Source organism: Poecilia mexicana, unplaced genomic scaffold (assembly GCF_051168715.1).
Source record: "Poecilia mexicana isolate PSO_F unplaced genomic scaffold, ASM5116871v1 scaffold_21, whole genome shotgun sequence".
NCBI lineage: Eukaryota > Metazoa > Chordata > Actinopteri > Cyprinodontiformes > Poeciliidae > Poecilia > Poecilia mexicana.
In genome coordinates, this window is record NW_028263390.1 from 11,554,909 (window position 1) to 11,569,911 (window position 15,003).

Here is a 15,003-nt window from a genome sequence, read left to right on the forward strand (position 1 = left end):
AAGAAAGTTTAATTGTAAATAGTAAATTCTTTCTGTAACGTGGTCCCACTTGAAAGCTGAATCAAAAATGGGTAAAATAATCTATGTGTTTTCCTTCTTTGCTCGTCAAAAATCAGTGGAAATGATGGGGAGGGAGAAACAGTCGGGCAGGTTCGCTGAAAGAGCATTCCCAGGTGTGACCACAGCATTCCCTCCATACACTTTAACAGACCACTTTGTGTGTGTGTATAAGTCTGAGGTTTGCAGCCTGCAGCCAAACTGGAGCTAAACTCAACTCCAGCAGCCAGTAACAACAGCTTTACGGGCTCAAGACACGCACACACACACACACACAAACGCAACTTTGATTAAACACATTTGCACTCGGTGGAGTGACACGAGAGAGGGAAAATTATTTTCGTTTAAAAATGCTTTTGAAATGCAGGGAAGAAGTACTTTGATTGGATCACTGTGTCCGTCATGTAATGCAACATTTTGGGTGCCTCGCTGCAAGTCATATTTAAAAATCATGAGTGAGTCTGATGTAAAGGTTCCAATGCAATCATCACCGTTTATCATTTGTCCTCCACCTCACTCTTTATTTGCTTCAATTTGCAGAAAAGAAAGAGATCTGACTTGATATCTGCGAGCATAGCTGGGTGGGTTTGTTAATTTCATTATGTGAACTACTGTTTTAGTTTGTGCATGTGTGTGTGTGTGTGTGTGTGTGTGGTGGTGCGTGTGCGTGTGTGTGTGTGTGTGTAGGTGTGTGTGCGTGTGTCTGCATGCATGTGTAACACTACCCTCTATTCAACACAGCAGTTGGTAGGTAGAGGAGACCAAGTTACCGAAGCTCCCTTGGGATCTCCACCTTGTGGACGGTGCTGTCTGTGGCACCGCATGAAGGTAGAGAATGATAAGGGGTGGAGAAAAGAAAAGCTTTAAAATGATATTGTTGGTATGAAACGTAAAGGATAAAAGAGCAAGTAGAAAAGAAGATTCTGTTAGCAGAAGCTTTATAAAATAGAAGTCTAAACAGAAACAATTGTCGTTCTTATAATTTAAGTTGCAAGTATGAAGGTAAACTCAGGAGAGGAAAAGGTTAAATGCAACTCTTGCAGACAAAAACAGTGTCTGGGCATCAATATCTAACTAAATACTATTGACTGAAATGTCTTCAGCTCAAGTTGGAGACCTAATAGTCAAGCACCCTGACTACAGTTAGTTTTCTCACAATATTTCACTTATAGATGACGTCAATAATGTGCTGACTGGAGGAAAAGTTCAAATGTACAATTTAACTGTCATGTTTCTGTACTGCAGGAGGAAGCTGGAGTACCTGGAGAGAAGCCTCCTGTAAACTCCATGTAGAAAGATCCCAGGCCGGGATTCAAACCCAAGACCTTCTTACTGGAAGGCAGCAGTTCTACCAGCTGTGCCACCATGTAGCCCTGTTGAATTTAGAGAAAGTATATGATTTAATTTTTGGAGCTCTTTCTCCATCCTTTTTCTGTGCAGCCACAATCAGCAGCTAGACCTCCATACAACACATTCCTGTTAGAAAGGTCTTTTATTTGCATTGAGGCCCCAGGCGACATCACGTCATCGATTTGTTGTAGTGCTGTTTCATTTTCCAGGAGAGAATGTGTTCAACAAAATATTTTAAAGTTCAGTTGGGATTTGTTTGTTCAATATTTCCAAGCAGGTTTTTGGTTTTCCACATGAAAAAAAGAAGAAGAAGAAGAAAAAAAAACTTTTGTCCAATAAGATTAATCATTTGGAATACTGGATCTTGATTGACCACTGTCAAAGAAGTTTCATTTATCCTGTCTAGATAATTAAAATAAATATGAAAAGAATAATGTTCAGTATATTTTTACCTTTGTGGTTTTATACCACTTTTTAAAATTATATTTTTAGCTAAATTCTACAAATCTAAAGACACACTTCATTCCAACAGGACTGAAAGCACACGATCACGCCAAAGCCACTGTGAAATTGATGCTTAGCACAATTTTAAGGCTGTGTAATTACTATGTTTATATTAACAATGGATCAAATGACTTAGTAATGTGGAACTTTTTGTTCATGGGTGATGAATCTCTGAAGACATATTAACCAGCTCTCGTTTCCTTTAGCTATTTTGGAACATTTCAACGTCTTTAAACTGATTTGGTTTTATTGCCTGCCACATTACCGTTGATTCAACATCATTACACCCATCAGCCCCATTTTCCAACAGTTTGGTCACGACTCTTTGTGAAAAAGTTGAGATGCTTGTTGTAATAACACAGTTCCAACGTGAAGTGGTGGTTTGCTCCGTTCGGCGCAGCAAGAAAGCCTCCTGTTAGAATTGATTTCAGCCTTTTTTATTCTGCCTGTGGAAATGTGGGTTCTCTGGTTAGTCCAGTTTCCATCCACAATATAAAAACAGGTGATTATTATAATGACCAGAGGACTGGGGGTGTTAATGGTTGCTTAGCTTGTGTGCCTCTGTGATGAACCTGACCAGAGTGCACCCCGAACCTCCTATGCACGTGCGACACTTTGTTCTTATTTCTCAATCAAAAGTAAAACTTAATTACTTGCAAATAAATATTTTGCATTTCAACACAAAAGTGAGAGGGTTCATGGAAGTGTCTACCACAGGTAAGATATTGACTTCTCGTAGCTTCTTCTCTGAACTCCATGTAAAAAAATATATATAAAAAAAATAGCATACAAAAAGAAAACTACATTTCTACATAATTCTGGTGTAGTAATTTATAATAGGTTGTGAAAAGTTGAGAACCATTTCAACATATGGGACCGGTTAAGCAATTTTGCACAGAAACTAGCAAGACGTTTTCACCTATGATTCGTCATACAGCCGCAGCCTCTTCTGAGCTCATGTCACGCATTGACAAGATAGAGGCAGTAATCACTTTTGAATATACAAGTAATCCTTATTCACATCCATTCTATTATTAAATCTAGCTCTCTGTCTCCCCTCTGATCATTGGTTACATTCAGCCAGCGCTTGTTATTTGAATGAGAGGAGTGGACCACCCCGGGGAGGAATAGGAAGGGGGGGATCACGTTACGCCCAAAAAATGTGGAGGGCCTACAAAAGAGCCAGGAGACCTCGTGGTGAAGCAGAACGGGCAGCAAAGAGATGGGGAGAAATAGGAGAGCACATGAAAGAGTGCATTACAGACGGGGAGGGAGAGATTGATTGGGATGGCGAAATGAGGGGAAGTTGGAAGTGAGAAACTGTATCAGGTAAACAATATGGATGGATGGATGGATGGATGGATGGATGGATGGATGGATGGATGGATGGATGGATGGATGGATGGATGGATGGATGGATGGATGGATGGACAATATTATTAGTTGATAAGTTTTTGATTAAATTCATAGAATAACAGTTATTATATTTTGCAACTCTTAAAGCTTTGAATTTGCAACATTTAAAGAGTTCCAGACTTATCTATGTAGCTGCTTCTAAGTTTTATTTTCTTTATGCAGATCTTATGTGAATGGAGGTCGAGCCACTGCAGGGCCAACACAGAGACACACATGATAAACAATCACATGAACTTACATGTCCAGCCAAGAAAAATGTGCATTCATCAGTCATCCTGTACTTTGCTGTTCCCTCCCACAGTTCAAAGTTAGGTAACAAATGGCCTTGTTACCTAACTATCACAGAAAAAAAAACACCTTTATAAGAAGTAATTTGGAGTGTATTGCTCCACATTTCTCTCAGAAAAAGAAAAAAAACTTGTGAAAGCTAGACCATTTCAAAAAGCTCAGTTAGGTAGTCCATGGGCCAGACCATTTTTTTGTCCGTTTCAGGGTGGCAAAGTCTATCAATATTTTTTGAAAAGATACATGTCTCTAGTTAATATTTTGGTATGATAGCCCTTCCAAAATGGTAGCTGAGTCATCGTTATCATCTCATGAAGTAAACAAACCCTTTGGAAAAATTCTGTATTTTGGGACTGCTGTATCTCTGGTTTAGGGTCATGGTATGGGCATTTGTCAAAGGTCTGTAATGTAATATTTGGTATCATCTTAAAGGGGACACTCTTGACTTTCATTTAAGCCATGTTTTGAGTTTCTCTGACCAACACAGAGGTCATTAGAGGTCGTTAAACCAAAATTATTACACATTTTTCCACATCTTTTGACCAAACTAGATACACTTCTTTCATCCCATCGGTATCCAGGGACATCAGGGACACAAGAGTTAATGACTAAAATACTCAACAAACTCTAAGGAGTCAGAAAATGTATGATATGCCTACACTGTCTGTCTATGGGAGGCGATTATGAGCTGTAATTTGAAGTTACAGACTTGGGCTATAACCTTAACTGGTGTATATGTTGGGGGTTTGTTTAGCGTGTCACTCATGTCTAGTTTGTTAGTTATAAAAAAGTTAATCAGTAATAGTAGAAATTTACACTTACATAGACTTTAGGATGCTGTATTGGCCTATTTATCAGATTTTGTGAGTTTTTCCATCATGGGCTACACAATAGTAGCCCAGGATGGCCACATAGAGACATGGCAGAATGAGAGAGGAGACCACCCACATTAAATGACAAATACTGAGGTAAAATAAAAAAAATAAAAAAAATTATTATTTTCAGATGCTTAGGCTACTATTGACAGCATAATTCAGATTATTATATTACATTTCTGCCAACAGATGCTAACCTTAGGCCAGTGGTTCTTAACCTTTTTTGAGTTACCAAACCCATCAGATTCATATGCGCATTCACCAAACCCTTCTTTTGTGACAAATAAAATGATTTTTTTTCCAAATTCACTCCAAGATCACCAAGTCTTCTTGAAAGGTAGAGTCTCTGACAACAGTTCTTCAAAATATAGTCAGTGTTTTCAGCAAAGTTGAGCTGACTGTCCAGGAACGACCCAAGGTATTTAAAATTTGCCACAGTTTCAACAGGTTGGCCATCGAGAGAAACTGGAACCACTTTAGGGTCTTGTTTAGATCATTTAATTAGCTCTACATTCTTAAGAGAATGAAAAAATAATAATAAATAATAAAGACTTTGTGGTATTCTGATTTAGTAATGTAATTATATTAGTTTTGTTACCACCCCCACACCACTAGAGGCAGTACCAACCACAAAAAGATGCAACTAAGGAGCAGATTTGAAAGTACACCGAAAGCTACAAAAAGCTTCAGGTGACCAGCAGCATTGAACAGCCTTTGTTTGTCTGCTATTCATTTACTACCACATTTCTTTTAACCCAGCTGTACCTGAGAGGAAGTTAACAACTGCAATACTCAACAGACTAAGGCAGTGGTCTCAAACTGCATTCCTCAAGGGCCAGAGTCCTGCAACTTTTAGATGTGTCCCTTGTTATACACACCTAAATTAATTGGCTGAACTACCTTACCAGCATGCAGTCTTATATTTCAAAGCAGTCTTGGTGCAACATTAGAGCTTGCACATTTCTGAGCTCTTCAGCCTGTTTGCACATCAGGTAGCTTGCATGCTACCCAACTGTTCCTGATGCTGGGGGTCCTCACATACATAGCAAGATAGTAGGCTATTAGACCATTAGATGTGAGGACATAAACCTGTACCAACTAGCTGGCTATGTAGATAGGCAGACCATAGTCAGACAGAAAGACAAAGAACTTTATCGTCATCATATGCTGACATTAAAATGTATTGCCTTGAGTAACAGAATTGCCAATAAAAAAGTGAAAAATTGCTCAAAGTATAAAAGTTTATAGTCAAATAAAAATAAATATTTAAAAGGAAAAATATGTAAATGTATAACTTTAAGTCAATTAATTTGTATGTCCAGTCAGTTCAGTTTTTAATATATAAAAACTCCCTTAGGATCTTCAGCATGACTGTCTCCTGCTCTCTACATAAAGCTGCAGTATGTAACGTTTATTAAAAAATATATTTTTTACTTAATTGAAATGATCACTATGTCCTGAGAATATAAGATGGATAATCTGTGTAAAGAATTAGCTCCTCTGCCTTCTCCCTCTGGACCTGCTGTCATCTGAACAAATATTCTGCTCTGTCAGACACAACCAATCAGAGCGGGAAGAGGGTCTTAGCACTGTCAGTCATCCTCATATACAGTAGGTGCTGCTCTACCCTGGTTTTCCTGGAACATTAAGTTGCTTCTCCACCATTAGCATATTTAGAAGCATAAACATGAGGTTGATTGACAGTGCTAAGACCCTCCTCCTGTCTGGGTGTTTTTGACTGGTTGTTCTTTTAGCGCTGTCAATCAACCTAATGCTCATGCTTCTAAATATGCAAATGGTAGAGAAGCAACTTAATGTCCCAGGAAAACTGGAGTAGAGCGGTGACTTTGTCTGCTGCTGTACATTGCAAGATAGTACAGGGCTGTACAGTGTAGGTACTACTGTACCTACACTGTACAGCAGTAAGTCAGTGACAGAATCTGGTCATCAGCTTCTTGGACAGACGACACTGCCCTAGGGTTCTCAGAAAAAAATGAAGCTCTGCTGGGATTTTTTTAAAGAGGTATTTGGTTTTAAAGGTCCAGTTGAAATCCTTTGAGATGTAGACTCCCAGAAATTTGAAACTACTGACCCTTTCTACTTGCTCACCATCTATGCTCAGCCCTGGATGGATTGTCCTCTTTGTCCTGAAGTTGAGGATTATTTCCTTTGTCTTCTTGGTATTCAAGGTAAGGGAATTCTCCCTTCACCATTGGTTTACCATGTTATTAGCCTTTGAACCTCTTCTGTATGTCATCCGCATTTTTGAACAAGACGATATTATTCTGGGTGACTTTGCAGTCGTGGGTAAATTGGAAGTAAAGGATGGGGCTGAGGACACAGCCTTGGGGCATACCTGTGCTGAGTGTGACCGCGGAGAAGGTAAGGGAGTTGATCTGGACATGCTGGGGTCTGTTGGTTTAAAAATCCATGATCCACCAGCACAGTCCTGGTCCTAGTACCAGGGACTCTAGCCTCTCCACCAACTTGTCAGGAGTTGGAGTTAAAAGCTGAGCTGTAATCCACATCCAGCATAAAATGATATCACTATTCTTATTATAATAAGTCTTGCCATCAACTTTTAGTTTTTGAACAACTTTCATTCCACCAATGATCCATCGAGACTATTATTCAACATCAACTGATTCTTCCAACTCTCTTGCAAGAGGAAACTTGCTAGAGTTATTATGAACATGAGAAAAGGCCATTGATCTAGTGGATGACCAAAGACTTTTTAAATGAAGGTCTCTTCTTTGTTAAACTATTATGATGCACTCAAAAATATTTCAGTCTGTTTTCTTTCCTTTTGTTAGATAGCTAAAACAGTGGTGTAAAAGAGTGAGCCCACTATTTTTGAAGCTTAGGAATGTTTTTATTGTGTCATGGAAAGTGGTTGTTGGTAAGTATTTTTCTAAATGACCTGTTCTGAACTTTATATAAGCTTCCTCTCCAGCATGATGAGCTTACAGCAAATCACTGACTATGTTTAGTGATACAATGAATCTGGTGAAAAGACCGACTATGTCTGACTGAGGCTGACTTAGAGCGTTTACCCATCTTTTCTCCATAAGTTCTACAAAGGAATATCTGTCCATCTCTATCCCAGGCTTCTGTAGGCCATAATGTCTCACACTTTCTGTGGGCTCGTTGTCTGTCATGTTCCTAAAGGTGCTTTTCTACCAGCCTGCCTCTAACTGGTTTGGCCTCAGTCTGCCTCGACCAGATTCATTTTCCTTTAGCAGATCCAGCGCGGCTCTGGCTGGCTGTTCTCAGATTTCCATATCTACTTCAAGTGTAGTACTAGCCGGACCAATCAGGGTAGGGACCAAAGCGATTTCATATATCGCAAAATAATCAGCTGATTGAAGCCTTTATCATTATCTTTGGGCCAGCAATAAATTTCTATAAAACTGAATGAAATATCTTTGAGTCCATCTGAACCATAATCTTGAGGTTCTCCATGGCTGAGTGTCACTGCAAACCTCTGCGGAGAATTGATCAATTGCTGTGCTAAAGGCCCTCCCACAATAGTGAGGAATAGAGCGGGTAATGGAAAAACTCACTACCAGGGGTAGAACCGAACTACACACTAACTGGTTAGTGCGCGACTTGCTAGTAGAAAAGCACCTTAAGTTACCTGAGATACTGAAGTCTGTTTTCTGAGGTGAGATAGTATCTGGTAGCAGCTCTGGCTTTTAAAATGAAACCTTTGGTTCCTGCAGGTGTCTTAGTATCCTTATTTACAAACACACACTGGATTATTTCCAAATGGATTAATGGTACTCAAATGGTGAACATTCTAATTTACTGTTAATAGCTATGTGTCATCTGAAAAAATAAATACAAAAAGTCAACAATATTTCCAGGTCTGTAACTGTAAACCAGCACTAAACTTAGCTCCAGACAAGTAGAAATTGAAAGTACAGAGTAAGACTATTCAGCTAAATTGTGTAGCTATCAGAGGGTAGGAACAGCATCCAAACAAAGGCAGTTCGATGCTGCAGTATGTACATTTTAGGGAAAAAAAAAAGTTATATATTTGTTGAAACTGTCACCATGTTGTCACAGTATGCTGAGACAAATAATCTGTGAAGAAAAATCAAGCCCGTCTGCCTTCTCGCAGTGCTAAATTGAAACAATCAAGCAGAACCAGGAGGAGGGTCTCAGGACAACATAGTAATAGTTTTAATAAATACATAGATTTTTAAATAAAAGTTACATGCTGAATCTAAATGGTTACATCTTCCTGATTTTATTTTTTAACAAACTCATTTGTGGGCCTGATTGAAATCAACATCCTCAGCAAGCATAATGTAGATGGTACCGATATGCCTAAGGTTATCATCTGTTGGCAGAAATGTAATATAATGATCTGAATTATGCTGTCAATAGTAGGCTAAGCGTCTGAAGATAATCATTTTTTATTATTTTACCTCAGTATTTGTCATTTAATGTGGGTGGTCTCCTCTCTCATTCTGCCATGTCTCTATGTGGCCATCCTGGGCTACTATTGTGTAGCCCATGATGGAAAAACTCACAAAATCTGATAAATAGGCCAATACAGCATCCTAAAGTCTATGTAAGTGTAAATTTCTACTATTACTGATTAACTTTTTTATAACTAACAAACTAGACAAGAGTGACACGCTAAACAAACCCCCAACATATACACCAGTTAAGGTTATAGCCCAAGTCTGTAACTTCAAATTACAGCTCATAATCGCCTCCCATAGACAGACAGTGTAGGCATATCATACATTTTCTGACTCCTTAGAGTTTGTTGAGTATTTTAGTCATTAACTCTTGTGTCCCTGATGTCCCTGGATACCGATGGGATGAAAGAAGTGTATCTAGTTTGGTCAAAAGATGTGGAAAAATGTGTAATAATTTTGGTTTAACGACCTCTAATGACCTCTGTGTTGGTCAGAGAAACTCAAAACATGGCTTAAATGAAAGTCAAGAGTGTCCCCTTTAAGATGATACCAAATATTACATTACAGACCTTTGACAAATGCCCATACCATGACCCTAAACCAGAGATACAGCAGTCCCAAAATACAGAATTTTTCCAAAGGGTTTGTTTACTTCATGAGATGATAACTATGACTCAGCTACCATTTTGGAAGGGCTATCATACCAAAATATTAACTAGAGACATGTATCTTTTCAAAAAATATTGATAGACTTTGCCACCCTGAAACGGACAAAAATGTCAAATTTTGGCCTCTGGCCCATGGACTAAGGCCCTGTGTAACCTGTTAGAGATAAATTTGAGTTCTCTAAAAAACTGAGAGATCAAAAAGAATATCCAAGTTTCTGGTTTTTGCTATATGCTAATCAAGCATATCAGTATTCAGTAAACTTCATGCAGACCTTTAAAATCACAGGTTACTGAGGGTTTGCTTCTCCAATGTGACTCAGCTGTACAATTGGGAATGTAAAAATAGAAGAGGGAAGCTTATGCACTAAATACTTTCTGTTAATCAGAATTACACAAACTTGAGTACAGGCTTTTCTTTCCTCTGCAACAGGAACAGCTGTGATTTAGGACTTCGTGAATCATGGGGACGCACTCTTCCTTTTGCCTTCATTGACATTTAATGATAATTATAACTTGGGTCATGTCAGGGGCAAACACACACACACCCATATCTCACAGAGCCCACACACACACACATACACTGCCTGGTTAAAAACGTGAAGACATTAGCTGTAACTTAATGCTGAGCCAGTATTGATCTACTCCCAGGGGCTTTCAAGAGTGAGGGAACACCAGACAGCACTTTATCACAGCGCTTGAACATGGAGGGCGACCATTCCAAATTTGTATGTGTGTGTGTGTGTGGGGGGGTGTGTGTGTGTGTGTGTTGCCATTTTGGTCAATAGCTAATATGAGAAGATTTTTCCAAGGCCAAAACAAAACCTTTACCTATCAAATGTGCAAACAACAATGATAACCAATCAATCAGATTTTATTTGTATAGAACATTTTTGCAACAAGGCATTTCAAAGTGCTTTACGTCACAAAAACACAAACATACGAAGTCATAGAACACACAGTCAACATCATTGCACTTTTCCGTCATTACACACCTGTTTATTGATTAACGTTTCATTGATTATGCTTCAAAGGTAATGATTTAAAGACAATCAGTGTTTCTGCTGTTTTGCAGTTTTCTGAAAATTTTCTCCGTATTTCTGGTGCACAGAAGCTGAATGTTGCTTCTCCATGTTTGGTTCTGGTTCCGGTGATGCAGAGCAAAGCAGAACCAAAAGACCTGACGGGTCCAGAAGGTTGATACAACAACAGGGTTAGCTCTGAAATACTTTAAAGATCGATTGTGATTGTATCAACCTTCCACAACTCTGCTCTGCATCTCCAGAACCAGAACCAAACATGGAGGAGGAGCATTCAGTTTCTAAATTTAGTGAGTCTGCCTTCATGAATATGCAAAACATATAATGGGAGGAGGATATGCAAAAGCAAAATAAAAATAATTAAAATAAAACAAACAAAAAAAGATTTGAAATATCCTCCAGCGATGCTTATCTTGAGCTGCAGGGTTATCGAATAACTTGCACTCACAGTGCAGAGTGACCAAAAAAGAAAAATGAAGTAGAGACTTATAGACCTTCCAGTCTCAAACACTTGGAGTTCATTACCAAAGACAGAATGTATGTGGAAACATGCAAAAGCTTGTCAGCAATTAGGATAAGATTATGATTGCTTTAACACAAATGAAGATTTTTCTTATGTTTCTTAAAAAAGGAATAAGTATTTTTTCAGGTGACATTCTTATTCAAATGTGAAGAAAAATGGCATTTTTGAAATTGTTTTGATCTTTTGAGAAAAGTCTCATTTAATAAAAAAAAAAGTATTTTAAAACTAAATCTGTTTAGGATAAGTTTGGAATGAACTGTGGCCCCAGACAAGATTAGAGAAACTTCACATCTGCACAAATTACATGCGGCCAGATATATGGGACACTGTGGAGATATTGTAGATATTCACACTAGCAAGTGTTGATTTTTTAAAAATTTATTTTACTTGCAGATGATATTATCTAAAGCATAGCAAACTGACACTTCAGACATGATCAGCTTTCTGTCCTGATTTCTGCAACTGCATATCACTGCTGGATAACTGTCATGTTAATAAAGCAAAGTAGATATGGATAAAAATTAAGAACAGTAAATAAAGATGAAATAGAGTTAGCTTTATGCTAACTCAAAGGACACATTTTACTTGTCACCAGAAACATTGGAGGATTAGAGATGGGGTTGGGTAGCAACAAGGTTTGAAGCAATGTTTTCTACTTCAGACCTTTCTTATTTGAAGCAACACTTTGTTGCAAGTTTGGAGTTTATCAAGAAGTTCAAGATTTAAAAGTGTGGTCAAACATCTACACCACAAAAAATCAGTTTCAAAGGCTCATTTTGCTATTTTGAACTGCCTTAAGGCTCGGAGGGACCTGGGAAATACAAGAGCTCGGGTTCTCCCTACTCTCACGCTTTTATCAGATGGTAAAATTTTTACTCTGCCACAAAAGTATGGAAAGACTTTTTCTGTGAAACTGCATTTGATGGCATGAACCGTTTTGTTTTTATCGAGGTCAAAAAATGAAATTATTCCTTGGTTATAATTTAACTGCACTCTGACTTTCTGAGGTAGAGCTTCTACTTTTATTTCAGTCATATTATCCTGGTTGGTAAGGTTACGTAGAACACCGGTACAAAGACAGATGTGCATGGCCCATCTGTCCTTCCTAGTTTTATCAGCCACACCCACAGCCCAGAAATCACCCACCTCCACCTCCACATCCCAGCTGTGGCTACCAGAGTTAAAACCTTGATAGCCGAGAAGGTTTCGATCCCACATACTCCCAGGGTTGGAGTAATATGGCTGATTCTTATCACTTTCTGTTGAACTGGTTAAGTTCTCAGATACAATCATAGAACTACCACAGATGTTAGGATCCAAAAATATAGGGGCTATAAAGGGAAAAGAAAAAAATAATGCTGAGTACATAATCTTTTATTTGTTAAAATACAAAATCTGATGGTCAGACAGACAAAGTCTAGTGAAGAAGAAACAAAACATTTCTTACTGTATGTTACTATTCCAGCCATCTTTTGTAAGACTGAAAACTGAAGGTTTCCAACATGTTTACCCACATCAACCAGGCATCCTTCTGGGGTCTTTGGCTCTTGCAGCTTGCACAGCGATCTGAAACAAGAACACATTTCTAAATCTAAATACCTAAAGTTTACCTGCATTTTCTTTTGTAAGAATGATATCACCTGATTTTATTTTCATTTTTGGTCTTTAAAATAACAGTACATAACTTTGTATTTTTGTCTGTCTTATGACATCATTTTAAAATACTACATCAGATGCTATATCCAGCTTAAGTAGCCTTATCACCAAATACTTTTGTACTCTTGCTTGAGTGATTTCTTAGAAAACAACTTCTCACTATAACTTGATAAACATGTTGAGGTGGTTCTACTCGTACTTGGAGTACAATTTTTGACAAACCTACCCTCCTCTGGTTGATTCCAATATGAAGAGTTCAGAAAACCTACCTTTCCAGTGTTGATTTTGCACTCTATCAGAGAAAAAGAAGAAAAAAAAAACACAAAGCAAATTTTAACATAAATCATAAATTTTGTTGGTTTTTTTTTTTTTTTTTTTTTTTTTTAACACATTTCATTAATTACCAGGATGAATGAGAGGTCTTCTGCTCTCATCTGATCTTCTATGGTTTTGATGTTTTCCTTGAGCTCAGAAATCTCTGCGGTTAGGTTTGTAATCCTGACATTCATTGCGTCACTCTTAAGTTTTGCTTCTCTCCGACAGGCATCTATCCGGCCTGCCTCCTCATTTCTCAGGAAGTGATAAAGTTTCTGAAACTCTCCTTTGATGGTTTTCTCTGTCTGCTGAGCCTGTAGCTGAGAGGAGCACAAATGGCAGCAGAATAAGTTTTGATAAGTTCTTTTAATGTGCGCATGTCACATCTACAGCTTACCTTGATGAGTGTCGCCATGTTCTCCCAATCAGTTTTTTGCTTCTCAAAAACTCCCTGCTTAGTTTTCAGGCTGCTAACATTTGTCTGGATTTTAACCTGTAAAAAATATTTGTAAACTTAAAGCTGCAAAAATCCTTATTGCGCTTTTGTAGCACAAAAGAAACAATAAAAATGTCAAATCTTTTACTTCGATACCACATGCTACTTACACGGTACTCCTCTGCTGCTTCATTAATGGGAACACATTTGTGTTTTGTGTGTGTTTTCGAGTCCCGACAGATCACACAGATGGGTTGTTGATCGACCTGACAGAAGAGTTTGAACTTCTCACCATGCAATAAACAAATCTCCTTGGATCCAGCTCTCTTGCTCCTCTCCTGCCTCAATGAGTCAGACAGGTTTCTCAGGGCCAGATTTCGAGGCGGATGAGTCATATGAAACATTTCCTTACAGACCGGGCATGTCCTCTGTGAGCTCTGTCTCCACCACTCCTGTAAGCAATGCTGGCAGAAGCTGTGGCCACACAGCAACAGAACAGGATCAGTAAATATGTCACAGCACACAGGACATGTGCACTCGGCCTCAGACTGTGGGACGTTTGAAGCCATCTTGCTGATCTCTGGTTTTAGCTTGTTTTCCTCGGTTGGTTTACTTTCACTTCTACGCCTCACTTGTGTTTGACAGGAAAGGTTCTGAAAATTAAAAGTAGACAAGCTTCTTTAAAACATGTCAACTCCCCAGCAACAGTAATAACTTTATTTATTGGATTCTCTACCTTTTTTGACTTAAAAAAAATAAGAAAATGTAAAGATATGCTGACAGCCTTACCTTTGCCTTACATACACCTGTCGTCCAAGGAGGAAGTGGGAGGAGCACCTTTTTTTTTTTTTTATTCAAAATGTTCTTTAGTTAAAACAAGATCATCAACAATTACATTATTGAAGTCAAAAAATATAATAAAATACCTGGCTCTGAAAATCAATGTGCATTCAGTGTAAAGCTGGAATTAAGTTATTTTATTTTATTTTCATTTTTGTGTTTTGTTTTGTTTAGTTCATTACAAAATAATGTGGTGTTCCTTTTTTTGTTTTCACATCTCACATGCAATTGTCTTAAAAATACATAAATAATTTTAGAACAGGGATATCAAATTAAAATTTAAAGATATCAAGTCAGTGACATTTTTTTCAAGCCGTACGGAAGATCATAAAGCCTATTTATTTGGTGCATCACATAAGAAAGGTGAAGCATCAACATCTGTATCCACTGATTTGATCATGAAATCTAATGAATTCAGTCTAATTCAAATTCTTTTGGAAAATATTTATTGTCATCCAAAAAAGATAACAATAAATCTTTTTGGATGACAAAAAAGATTGTTGTCAACGTGGCCATTATGAAACTTTGTCATTCCCTCATTAAATGCATCAATTTTGCTGAGCATTTTTCATTTATTTGACACCGCCATTTGTCTGCTTTTCTCCCCT

The 15,003-nt window shown here is 38.0% G+C and overlaps 1 protein-coding gene across 1 annotated transcript; it reads right to left on the reverse strand.

Annotated features, from left to right (window-relative positions):
• Positions 1 to 10,441: 10,441 nt before the first annotated feature.
• Positions 10,442 to 14,375, reverse strand: LOC106926744 (zinc-binding protein A33-like). Its single transcript, XM_015001836.2, has 7 exons — positions 14,345 to 14,375; positions 13,726 to 14,208; positions 13,517 to 13,612; positions 13,209 to 13,439; positions 13,074 to 13,096; positions 12,596 to 12,714; positions 10,442 to 12,479 (listed from the first exon to the last, which is right to left on the reverse strand). Exons 2-7 carry the CDS (start codon positions 14,122 to 14,124, stop codon positions 11,920 to 11,922), a joined length of 1,428 nt encoding a protein of 475 aa, XP_014857322.2. The 5' UTR covers positions 14,125 to 14,208; positions 14,345 to 14,375; the 3' UTR covers positions 10,442 to 11,919.
• Positions 14,376 to 15,003: the final 628 nt, after the last annotated feature.